This window comes from Candoia aspera, chromosome 1, assembly GCF_035149785.1.
Source record: "Candoia aspera isolate rCanAsp1 chromosome 1, rCanAsp1.hap2, whole genome shotgun sequence".
NCBI classification, from domain to species: domain Eukaryota; kingdom Metazoa; phylum Chordata; class Lepidosauria; order Squamata; family Boidae; genus Candoia; species Candoia aspera.
Window position 1 is genome coordinate 20,983,137 of NC_086153.1, and position 10,473 is coordinate 20,993,609.

Consider the following 10,473-nt stretch of genomic DNA (forward strand, 5'->3'; position numbering starts at 1 on the left):
CTACTTGTTCCCTGCCAGGCCCTCTGCAACATGGCATCAACAAAGCTGCGTGTAGCGGTAATTGGGGCAGGAGCTGCAGGACTGTGTGCCGCCCGGCACATCCTTGCCTCTCCCAAGACTTTTGCTCCACCGGTGGTGTTTGAAGCCTCGGACTGCTTGGGAGGCACCTGGGTTTACACGGAGGAGAATGAGAAAGAAGATGCCATGGGGAGGACCATCCACTCCAGCATGTACCGTGACCTCAGGTAGGCACCCAAGGGCGTGGCAGTCTCTCTGTGCTTCTGGATGGGCTCTTCTATGCCAACCTCTCCCAGCATGCCAGGCAGGGTTTTTCTTAGGCTAGGAGGAGGCCTCAGGCAGCTGTCCTTTAAATGCAAAAAGGAAGGAATCTGGGCAGGGGAGTGGAGTGCAGTGTGGTGCAGAAAGGGTGTTTTATCCTGCTTCTGCTCCTAGGACCAACCTGCCCAAGGAAGCAATGGCCTTTCCAGATTTCCCCTTTGACCCATCGCTGCCTTCATTCCTGCACCATGTGGATGTTCTGGCCTACCTGGATAGCTATGCAGAGCAGTTTGGAGTCTGTGACCATATCAGGGTGAGAGATGATGGGGCTCATAGAAGCAGGGAGTGGCAAGGCAAATAGAGGCACATACGTCCTTGAGGGGGAGGTGGGAGCTCAATAAGATGCCAAGGTTTGTGTCTAGGTCTTACAATGTAATACAGCATTTCTCAACTTCAGCTTTAAGATGTGTGGACTTCAACTCCCAGAATTCCCCAGCCAGCCAAGCTGGCTGCGGAAAGTATGAGCTGGCTGGGGAATTCTGGGAGTCCACACATCTTAAAGCTGCTGAGGTTAAGAAACGCTGATGTAATACAATGTAAAGGCTGCATCTGTGATGATGATGATGATGATGATGATGATTATTATATTTTTATGAGATAGAGAAGATAGATTTGGTCAAGTCAAGGCAGCAAACATAGATAATATTCCTGCTTCCTATTTTCCCCACAAGAGGATTTTCCCTGTGAGGTTGGTTGGACTGATTGAGAGTGACTGCCCAAAGTCACCCAGCCAGCTTTCATGTCTAGGGAAGCATAGAATTCACGGTCTCCTGGTTTCTAGCCCAGCACCATAACCACTACACCAATTAATTTTTCTGCAGAATAATCTCAGTCAGCCTCGCAGATCTAGAACTAGCTGGTTCCTGGAACTCAGCTGTCCCTGTTCTCTCCCCTTTTTCTCCACAAGTTCCAATGGCAAGTGGAGGACATCAGGCCTATCCAGAGGGATGAGGGCAGCCTAGGTGGTTGGGATGTCACAGCCACACTACAGCACCCAGAGTCAACCCAACATGTCACGGAGCACTTTGATGCCATCATGGTCTGCACTGGGTGAGTCCTAGTTGAGCTGGGATGGGTCAGGGCTAGTGGTTTTGATAAGAAAAGAAGGAGCGATAAATTAATTGTTTCCAAGTTTAGCATGTGAAGTTTTTGCTGCTGTTGCTTTGTGGGGATAGTCAAGGTTCAAAGAGAGTGAGATTGGAGGGTGTAGATGACTAACCTCCCAGTGATTCCTGCCAAATAATGTCAGAATGAATGGAAGAGCAGGCAAGTCACTTGATGCTTTTGTGAATCAAATAAGAAAAGGGGAACAGGCTCTGATTCTTAGCATGTCCAGGTTCTCCTACCTACATCCTAACAGTCTTGTTTCTGCAGCCATTACACCATCCCATTTGTACCTCCCATTCCTGGGCTGGACACTTTCCAAGGTAAGCTTTAAAGCTTTTAAACTCTTTAAAAGACAAGGGTGATCCTGTGGCTGGATCAGGCTAAAATCATGAGGTCAAGCATCTTACTTCCTCCATTGTCCAACTGATATTTGAAATAGTCTGGAGACTTATTCAATAAACTACTTACCTACCTACCTACCTACCTGCACTGTCCAAACAGGGGCCTCTGGAGAATGCCCAACCAGGGCAAGAAGGCAGTAGCCCTTTTCTAGGGTTGCTCCCTTACCATTGATATTTAGAGGTAGGCTGCCTCTAAATGTTGATGTTCCGTGTAGCACAACCTAGTGCCTAATAGCCAGGAATAGATATATCTGTCATGAATGTGCCGGATCTTATTTAAAGCCAATGGCCACCCTTACGTCTTAAGCAGCCAATTTCATGAACTTAGTTCTGCCTTGCATGTTCATGCTTTGAATATGGATTTTCTTTTTTCTGATCAGTTTGGTTGTTTTTTGTTGCAGTGCAGAGTTACATGAGTAACACGAGTTACATGAGACAACCGTTTTAAAAAATTACACCCTTATTACTTGCCACTTTTGTGCATGGTTTTAAATTTATGATGCCTATATTGCTACATAATACTGTTTTATAAATTGTTACCATAACCCGCTCTGGCTGAGGGAATGGAGAGAATGGAAAGTTTCTACTTCAGGGCCCAGAATTGGTACATGGTTGAATAGCTCATTTCTAAAAGAGTAAGTAAAGAAACAAATTGTCCCCTTCCCCTTAAATTCTAAGAGCAGCCAATAAATCACTCCTCTTGTATCCCAGGGCCTCTTGGAAGCATCACAGGCATTTTACCAGGCCTGGACTCCAAAGACAAGAACAGGGAGGAAGCAACTTCATTAAATGAAGGCCATTTATTCGATTTCTATAGCTGCCCATCTCAGGAAGGGACTCTGGGCGGCTCAGCTTCCAAAAATGAAAGACAGCGCTCCAGAGACAACATACAGACTCTATTTTTGTTCTGGGAATAGGCCAGGAGGAACACTCCAGGAGAAGGCAGTTCCCATATAGCTCTGAGTGAGAGTGCTCAAGCATCTTTGGGGCATAATCAGTAGAAAGGTATTTGGAGGCTGCATTCATACAACACATTTAACAAGGTCAGGCAAAGAAGTAGCAGATACCTTTGCACAACCCATAATCTATACCTCATATGCCCAGCTGAGTCAAATCCAAGGTTTAATTATTGCTAGCCTTAGTTAGGTTTTTGTGGCTTAGCACTGTGTGCAAATCGAGCTTATTTGGTGACTCTATAGTTCTAATGCACTGGCAGACCCAGAGAAAGGGTTAATTCAGTAACCAAGGTAAGCATGTCTTATGAATGCAGTCAGACCCTCCCTATTTTTGCGGGGATTGCGGCATTGTTGGTTTCCAGCTTTGGCCCTCCTGTCCTGAGGAGATCAAGTGAGAAAAGTCCCTCTTTTGGGAGAGATGGGCGGTAATTAAATTTGAAAAATCAATCAATCAATCAATCGTCATCTTCACCACACCTGGTGCCTGGCACCAGCAGGTATGACAAATGGGCAAAGAGGTCCTGGCAAGAGGAAAGCAGAGAAGTGTCAGCCTTTTGAGGTAGTCCAGACAAGAAGCACAAACCATGAGTACTAACACTACCATTGTTGTAAGGTTACAGTAACAGAATCTTGCAAGTCTGAAAGCGCTTCTCCCCTCCTTTATGTTTACTTTCCAGAAAATGAGAGAAGGTCCTTTCTGAGATGCTTCCCATGCCCTTTTCCTTCTGTGGGCTGACGTACCTTTTGCATGACAGTGGTCTAGCCTGCAGCTCTTCCTCCTGTCTCCCAGGGTCATTCCCACATACCATTACAAGGAGACAGAACAATAGGCATATATGTTGGATATGTGTTGTACCGTATGCAGGAATGCCTGGGGTAAGGTGGAAGCTATTACTTGCCATCCCTCTTGCCAACATTTTTTTTTCTCTCTCCCTAGGGCATCTTCTACACAGCCACTCCTACCGCTACCCAGAGCCCTTTGCCAACCAATCTGTGGTGCTGGTGGGTGCTGGTCCATCAGGAGTTGACCTGGCTTTGCAACTCTCCCTTGTAGCTGCTCAAGTAGTGCTCAGCCATAGAGGGCAACCTGTGTGTGGGCTGCCCAAGGGTGTGATACAGGTGCCCCCACTTCTGAAGGTGGGGCAAAAGACAGTGGTGTTCACAGACGGCTCCAAGATGCCAACTGATGTCTTGATTCTCTGTACAGGCTACAAATACAGCTTCCCGTTCTTGGACTTGGCCCAGTTGGGCTTACAAGAGACAGATTATGGGGTGGGCCCCCTGTACCAGTATTTACTGCCCCCCCAGCATCCTTCGCTCTTCTTGATTGGCCTTTGTCAGCAGATCTGTCCTTTCCCACACTTCCACTGCCAGGTGCTGTTTGCGCTGGCTGTGCTAAGTGGGCGGTGTCCCCTCCCTTCTGTGACTGACATGGAGGCTGAGGTCCAAAGACAGCTGGGACAACATTTGAAGAATGGAGGGTTGGCCCGGTACTTCCTGAAGCTGAAGGCCCAACAGTGGAGCTATATGGATGACCTAGCTCATCTTGCTGGCTTCCCACCTGTGCCGCCTGCTGTCCAACAAATTTATGATGATGCCCGTGCTAGCCGTCTCTGCAATGTGAGCACCTATCGTAGCAGAAACTATCGGCTGTTGGGCCTTAGTGCTTGGGAGTTGGTGTAGGATTGTGGTGAGAACTGCATAAAGACTGGAGATGCAAAATGAGGACATTTAGACTCCAACATGGCATTCTTCTCTCTTCCTCTGGGTGGCTTTCCTTCTAAGGCCCAACTCCAGTCAGAGGGGGAGTTGGGCCAGAACTGCCAGGTGAGACAGAGAAAGAACCATCATTGAGACAGAAGTAAGAGCTTTTGTAGGTGAAACTTGAAGCAGACAATAAAGAGGGAGAAATAATGTATATTCCACTTGAAAGAGAAAGGGGGGCTACATTCACACATGTTTAACCCTAAACCAAGTTTTATAAAACACAGTTGGTGTGTTCTTGTGGCTTTCCATGGCCAAACCAACACATCTTATTTTGGCTTAAAATGACATCCTAGTTCAGGGGCATCCACTCAGCGGGTGGGTCAAAAATACCAGGTGGAACACTGCCATCGTGGCCTAGTTTGGCTGGCTTTGCACTACTGTCCAACCTCATTTTAGCTTAGATTTGTACAGGATGTTGTAAACTCCAATCAGAGGGTGCCTGGCAGGCTTTCTTTTGTGTTCTGTCACTGGGTGAAACTAGAAAGCCGGGTCTCCTTAATTCCAGTGGAGCTCTTTTTTTACTGTGCATCACACTGGTATAATCTATACTGCTTGTCACAGTGCAGCAGATCTCTGCCCTTTGCCCCCCATGTATGGAATTTGGAACAAAACCTAGTTCTAATGAGAAAAAGAGGGAAAGTTCAGTAAACTCCAGTCCATAATGTCATTTTCCTTTCGTTCAACACAGAAAGGGGAGGCATAGGAGGGAGGAGGCAAAACACAACTAGTGTTTGATACCAACCTGTTTTCTTATATTGGCACTAAATATATCTTTGAAAAATATGAATGGAAATACTCACATAGCAGTGCTTTTACTGTGGGAACTAGAAACTGCTTCAGGTAATGAAGGGACAGAGACTAAACCAAAGCTGAAGCGAATGCATTTATATTTTAACCCATTCCTGTTTCAAAATACATTAGAGCAGTGTTTCTCAACCTTGGCAACTCTAAGATGTGTGGACTTCAACAGGGAATTCTGAGAGGGATTTCCCCAGGGAATTCTGGGGAATTCTGGAAGTCCACACATCTTAAAGTTGCCAGGGTTGAGAAACACTGCCTTAGGGTAATTACAGAATACTTTTAAGGAAAACGAGAAAAAATTATTTGGGCTAGGTTCACACAAGTTCTTGGTTACTGAACTGATTCTTTTCTGGATTCGTACAATACCCTAAACTATAAACTAGCCACATGGGCTGGGTTTCCATACCATGCTAGCCATGAAAAACTAATAGTTTCCCAGTAGCCAAGCTTAGCAATGTTGTGCAAAGGTAGCCTCAAGGTCTTTAATGGACCCAGTTAAGCCTCTGTACAAATACAGATGTCTGAGCTTCTGCAAAACTTCTCCTTTTTGCTCACACATGCAGAATTTTGTTTGCCCAGTATGAAGAAAAGGGAAAGAACGTCAGTGCTGGTATTAAAAGAAGTCGAGTCTCTTTTGTGTTAAGCTTGACCCCTGGTGCCTGTATAGTTTTCTGAGTAAAAATATGGAATTGCTTTCCTATTGCCACCTGCTGGGATGGGTTTCCAACTTCCAGTGCATAATGTACAGCACTAGAATTCCCTGGTGATCCCCCATCCATGTACCAACAAAGCCTAGTCCTGTTTCACTTCCCACCTCAGACAAGACCAGCCAGGTGCTGCCACTTTCTGAAAGCTTAAACCAGTGTTTCTCAACCTTGGCCACTTTAAGCTGTGTGGACTTCAACTCCCAGGATTCCCCAGGCAGCATGTTTCTTCACTGTGTGAAGATCAAAGGCTGCTGGAGGGGGAAGTTAGGCAGGTCCAAAGCAGCAACCAGATCCGGGTGAATTAAACACCTGGAACACCCAGAGTCAACCAAAGCCCAGACCTCTGTAGTTTTTGTGCGGGAGCCCAATTTCACTTTTACTGCTACAGTGGGACAGTCAGCACTCACCATAGCATCCTTGCGCCCATCCTCCTCCACCTGCCCACAGGCACTCTTCATGGCAGGTGGCTGGCGTTTCCCACTGGCTCCTTAGAGTCATCTTCAGCCTCTCCCGGGAAGTAGAATACTTCCTCAGCGTCGGCTGCGCCCTTGGCTGCTGTCATGCGCTGCGAGGGGGGTGGCGATTTAGCAGGTGGCTTGCCCACTCGATCTCCAGCCTTGGCTTTGGGGCAATCAGCTGCTCAATGCCCTTCCTTTCCGCATCGGAGACACTGACCCCTCCCGTAGCGCCCATCTATCTCCTCATCCCAGGCTCTATAGCCTGACCAGGCAGCAGTTGCAGCACTTCGGGGTCCCCTCATGGTGGCTGGTGGTTTTTCAGGTCTTCTGGTTTGCATGAAGGTATGCTGAGCATGCTCAGCCTTGCCTGCCAGACAGATCCATTCGTAAAATGACTCTGGGTTGTCCCTACACAATGCTGACCGTAGGACGTCCCGGTTGAGTCCCTCTTTGAACAGTTCTATTAAGGTTGACTGAGACCAGTCGGGGATTTTCCCAGCTAAAGCCTTAAACTCCAGGGCGTAATCAGCTACAGACAGTTGGCCCTGGGTAAGATCCTTCAGCGCCTTCTTAGCTCTTGCCTTGGCCAGAGGATCCTCAAAATGTAGCTTTAACGTCCACATGAAGTCCTCGAAATAATCAAATGCAGGGTAGTCAGCCTCACTTAATTGAACATAGCAGTCAGCCGCTCGACCCTTCAACTTGGTGGCAATGGCAGTTATCTTAGCCTCTTCGGAAGGGAAGTATGCTCCAAACTGCCTCATGTAACTTTTAGCATTAGTTAGAAAGAAAGATAACTTGGTTGGATCCCCATCAAACTTGACAGAAAAGTCTCTCACCCCCACTCCTGTTGGAGCGGAATCGGCGGCTGCTTGAGTGCTTGGGCCCCAGGTTACAGTAGCTCTCCCTCTTTGGGGTGGGGACACTGGTGGTCGAGCCCTGCAGGGTGGAGATTCATCCCAGAGCCGTCTCCGGCCCCGCTCCACTGGCTGTCTGGATGGGAGGATGGGGGACGGTTGCGTGAAGCTGGGATCTCCTCCGTGCCTCCCCTGCCCCCCCAACGACAGAGACAGGTTTCTTAGCATATACTCCATCGATTCTATTTTGGCCTTCATCACTCTTAGCCTTTCAGGGGTTTGAGATTCCTCCCTCCCTCGCGTGTTAGGCTGTCTCTCTGTTGATACCATGGTAGATTCTACGTCTGGGGTCAGTGGGAACCGATACTTCCAGGATGCCCCTGGCTGGGGTTCTCCCGCTTCATCCCAGGTGATCAACTCTGCAGGCGATTTGCTGGGTGCCGGTTGCTCTGGTTCTCCCCCATCGTCAGATTCCTCTACCTCAGGACTGGAACTCAATTCCTCCTGGAAATCTGAAGGTTCTGGGGTGAGGCTCAGTTCTCCGCTCTTGACTGTTGACTCAGGCATCAAACCAGCCATCTCCTCAAGTCCCCCGGTCGTGAGCTTGGACTCGGCCATCGTTAACTATTTTCCCTCACAAGAAACTAATCTTGGTAGGAGCTAATGGTACAACTTTGGTGATTCTCAGCTTTATGTAATGGTTGCCTATTCTAAAACACTATCAGACTCATGAGCAGGAATTCAAAGATATCTGATTTATTAAAGAATAGTATGCAGGATCACAGAGAAAGCTGAGAATGATAAAAGCGCGCCAAATGCAAACTAAAAACCCTCGGTGTAGATGAGATCCCTCCCCTCGTAGAATCTTCTCAAGTTCACAATCCCAGGTGCTCCTAACGGTTTCTGATGGTCTGCGGGAAAAGTCCTTGAACAGATAACATAACCCAAACACATTCCATTGTAATGAACACAGATACAGAACTTGGTACAAGGTTTCACAGCAGCTCCTTCCCAAACAGAAATTCGCATCAGTGCCATGGCACGTGAAACGTTACGATGTATGCTACACATTGAAACAGTGAACATGACACTTCTGCCCTGTTTGTTTGTTTGATTTAAATTTATTGACCACACAACTCTAGTGGACTCCCTAATTTGAGCTGGGGAGTTTGTAATTTCCCAAGGCAACAGTCAGCAAACTTCACCAGTCTACCCAGACCGGTTGTTGACTGAATGTTTTCCTGGCATGAATGCTTTCCTTATTTTAGCAATGTAATTACACCAGACCATGTGTAAAATGGCAAATGCATATGCCGCAAAGGCTGCCTTGCTCCAATGGCCTCTTCCTTGTTCAAGATAGAGGAATGCCAAAAGCAGGGGGAAGCTCTGCTCTCAAGGGCTGGTCAGACAGCATTACTTCTTCCACATAGTCACTGTGTGAAACCCGGCTCCTAAGGAATGGCTCTAGGGGTACTAGTCGTTGGAAAGTCTCAGTGGTAAAGTAATAGGCCAGAGGATCTAGGACAGCATTCACACAGGACAGGAGCAGGACATATTTGTACCCCTGATCTAAATACTTTTTGTTCAACCCTGGTACAAGATAGCTAAGGACAGTCAAATGGTAGGGCAAGAAGCAGCCCAGAAAGATGGCTACATTCATCAGTACCATAAACCTGATCTTGGATATATTGATCAGCTCCATCTCAACACTTGCACTCCGGTGAAAAATACGCAGCAGACCATAGGAAGAGGTTACCATGACAACCAATGTAATGACATAGCATAGCACCATAGCACTGGAAATACCAACATTTGTGATATAGTGAGGATGTTCATCGAAGCAGAGAGTGCTGTTTTTCACAGAATTCTTGTCAGCAAAGTATGTGGGGATGGTTCCCCCAATGCTCAAGGTCCATATACCCATACAGATGTACTTGGCTTGTTGGCGTATTGCCTGGGCCCAGGATCTGAGGGGAAAGCACACGGCCATCCAACGGTCTGAGCTGATGCAAGTCAGAAAGAAGATGCTGCCATATATGTTAACCAAGAGCAGCAGCCCTGTCACTTCACATGTGGTTTGAGACAGCTGAGGTTGCCAGCCATAGTAGTATATCCTCAGAGGCAGTGACGCCAACAGCAGAAGATCGCAGACCACTAGGTTCTTCATGTAGATGGTGGTGATGGAGCAGACAACATCTCCAAAGATAAAAATGTACAGAGCTGTGGAGTTCAGCAGGAGGCCTATCATAAAGATCAGTGAGTAGCTGCTGGCAAAGGCCAGATCATGTACCGTTGCACAGTTGGTGCAGGTGCTGGAATTCATCTTTAAATGCTTAGCAGCAGATCCACACTCTGCAGTCCTTCTGAAAGGCTAGCTATCCTGGCTACCACAAACCAGGTGACACCTTCCTCCTAGTTTAAGAGAAAACGAAGAAATTAAATATATTCAACTTATATTACATTTGTGAGACTACAATTGCTGGGGTCCGATATTTATTTTTCATACACTGCATACACTGTGTGTGTGACATTTTACAGAGTTCCAGAAAATACATCATTGCCCTAGAGCAGTGTTTCTCAACCTTGGTGACTTGAAGACCTGTGGACTTCAACTCCCATGCTGGCTGGGGAATTCTGGGAGTTGAAGTCCACAGGTCTTCAAGTTGCCAAGGTTGAGAAACACTGCCCTAGAGTTTTCAGTCTAACGTTCAATACAGGCAAATCTTTCCTGCTATAGAAACATTAGCTTTTTTTCTCATTCTGTCTGCTTAAGTCCAGTCTATTTAAAGCTAAGCCCCCTGCAGTCTTATTGTTACAGCTAAGCCAGCTGTTAGTCTTACTGGGGCTAAAGCCAATTAGTTTTTGGCAGCTCATGAGAAATTCACCCCAAGTTTCAAGGTGGAACTCCTCCTCTGAAATAATGGTTCTTCTTAGTCATCCCCCACTGCATTCTTCTAGGTTTTTCTTCTGAAACCTGAACAGTCTTTGGACTCCTTAAAACAAACCTCTGAACTTCATCTGTCAGACAGGAAGCTGTGACATGGCTATGGAAATTTAGCTAACTGCCATTAGGTCCTTTC

General features: G+C 46.9%; 2 protein-coding genes across 2 annotated transcripts; one reads left to right on the forward strand and one right to left on the reverse strand.

The window, feature by feature from the left end:
* LOC134494301 (uncharacterized) lies at positions 1-4,873 on the forward strand. The gene is made up of 5 exons (XM_063299401.1): positions 1-245; positions 454-592; positions 1,247-1,389; positions 1,714-1,766; positions 3,741-4,873. The coding sequence occupies exons 1-5, from the start codon at positions 31-33 to the stop codon at positions 4,484-4,486; spliced, it is 1,296 nt and encodes a 431-aa protein (XP_063155471.1). The 5' UTR covers positions 1-30; the 3' UTR covers positions 4,487-4,873.
* A 3,623-nt stretch (positions 4,874-8,496) lies between these two features.
* Positions 8,497-9,857, reverse strand: LOC134497463 (lysophosphatidic acid receptor 6-like). Its single transcript, XM_063303158.1, has one exon. It carries the CDS (start codon positions 9,714-9,716, stop codon positions 8,745-8,747), a length of 972 nt encoding a protein of 323 aa, XP_063159228.1. The 5' UTR covers positions 9,717-9,857; the 3' UTR covers positions 8,497-8,744.
* Between the last annotated feature and the right edge of the window lie 616 nt (positions 9,858-10,473).

Bases quoted from the DNA above. Each gene is read 5' to 3' on its own strand.
- LOC134494301 (XM_063299401.1), top strand. From the start codon at position 31: ATGGCATCAACAAAGCTGCGTGTAGCGGTAATTGGGGCAGGAGCTGCA. The intron at 593-1,246 runs GTGAGAGATGAT...TTTCTCCACAAG, and splicing joins GAGTCTGTGACCATATCAGG to TTCCAATGGCAAGTGGAGGA. The intron at 1,767-3,740 runs GTAAGCTTTAAA...CTCTCTCCCTAG, and splicing joins TGGGCTGGACACTTTCCAAG to GGCATCTTCTACACAGCCAC.
- LOC134497463 (XM_063303158.1), bottom strand. From the start codon at position 9,716: ATGAATTCCAGCACCTGCACCAACTGTGCAACGGTACATGATCTGGCC.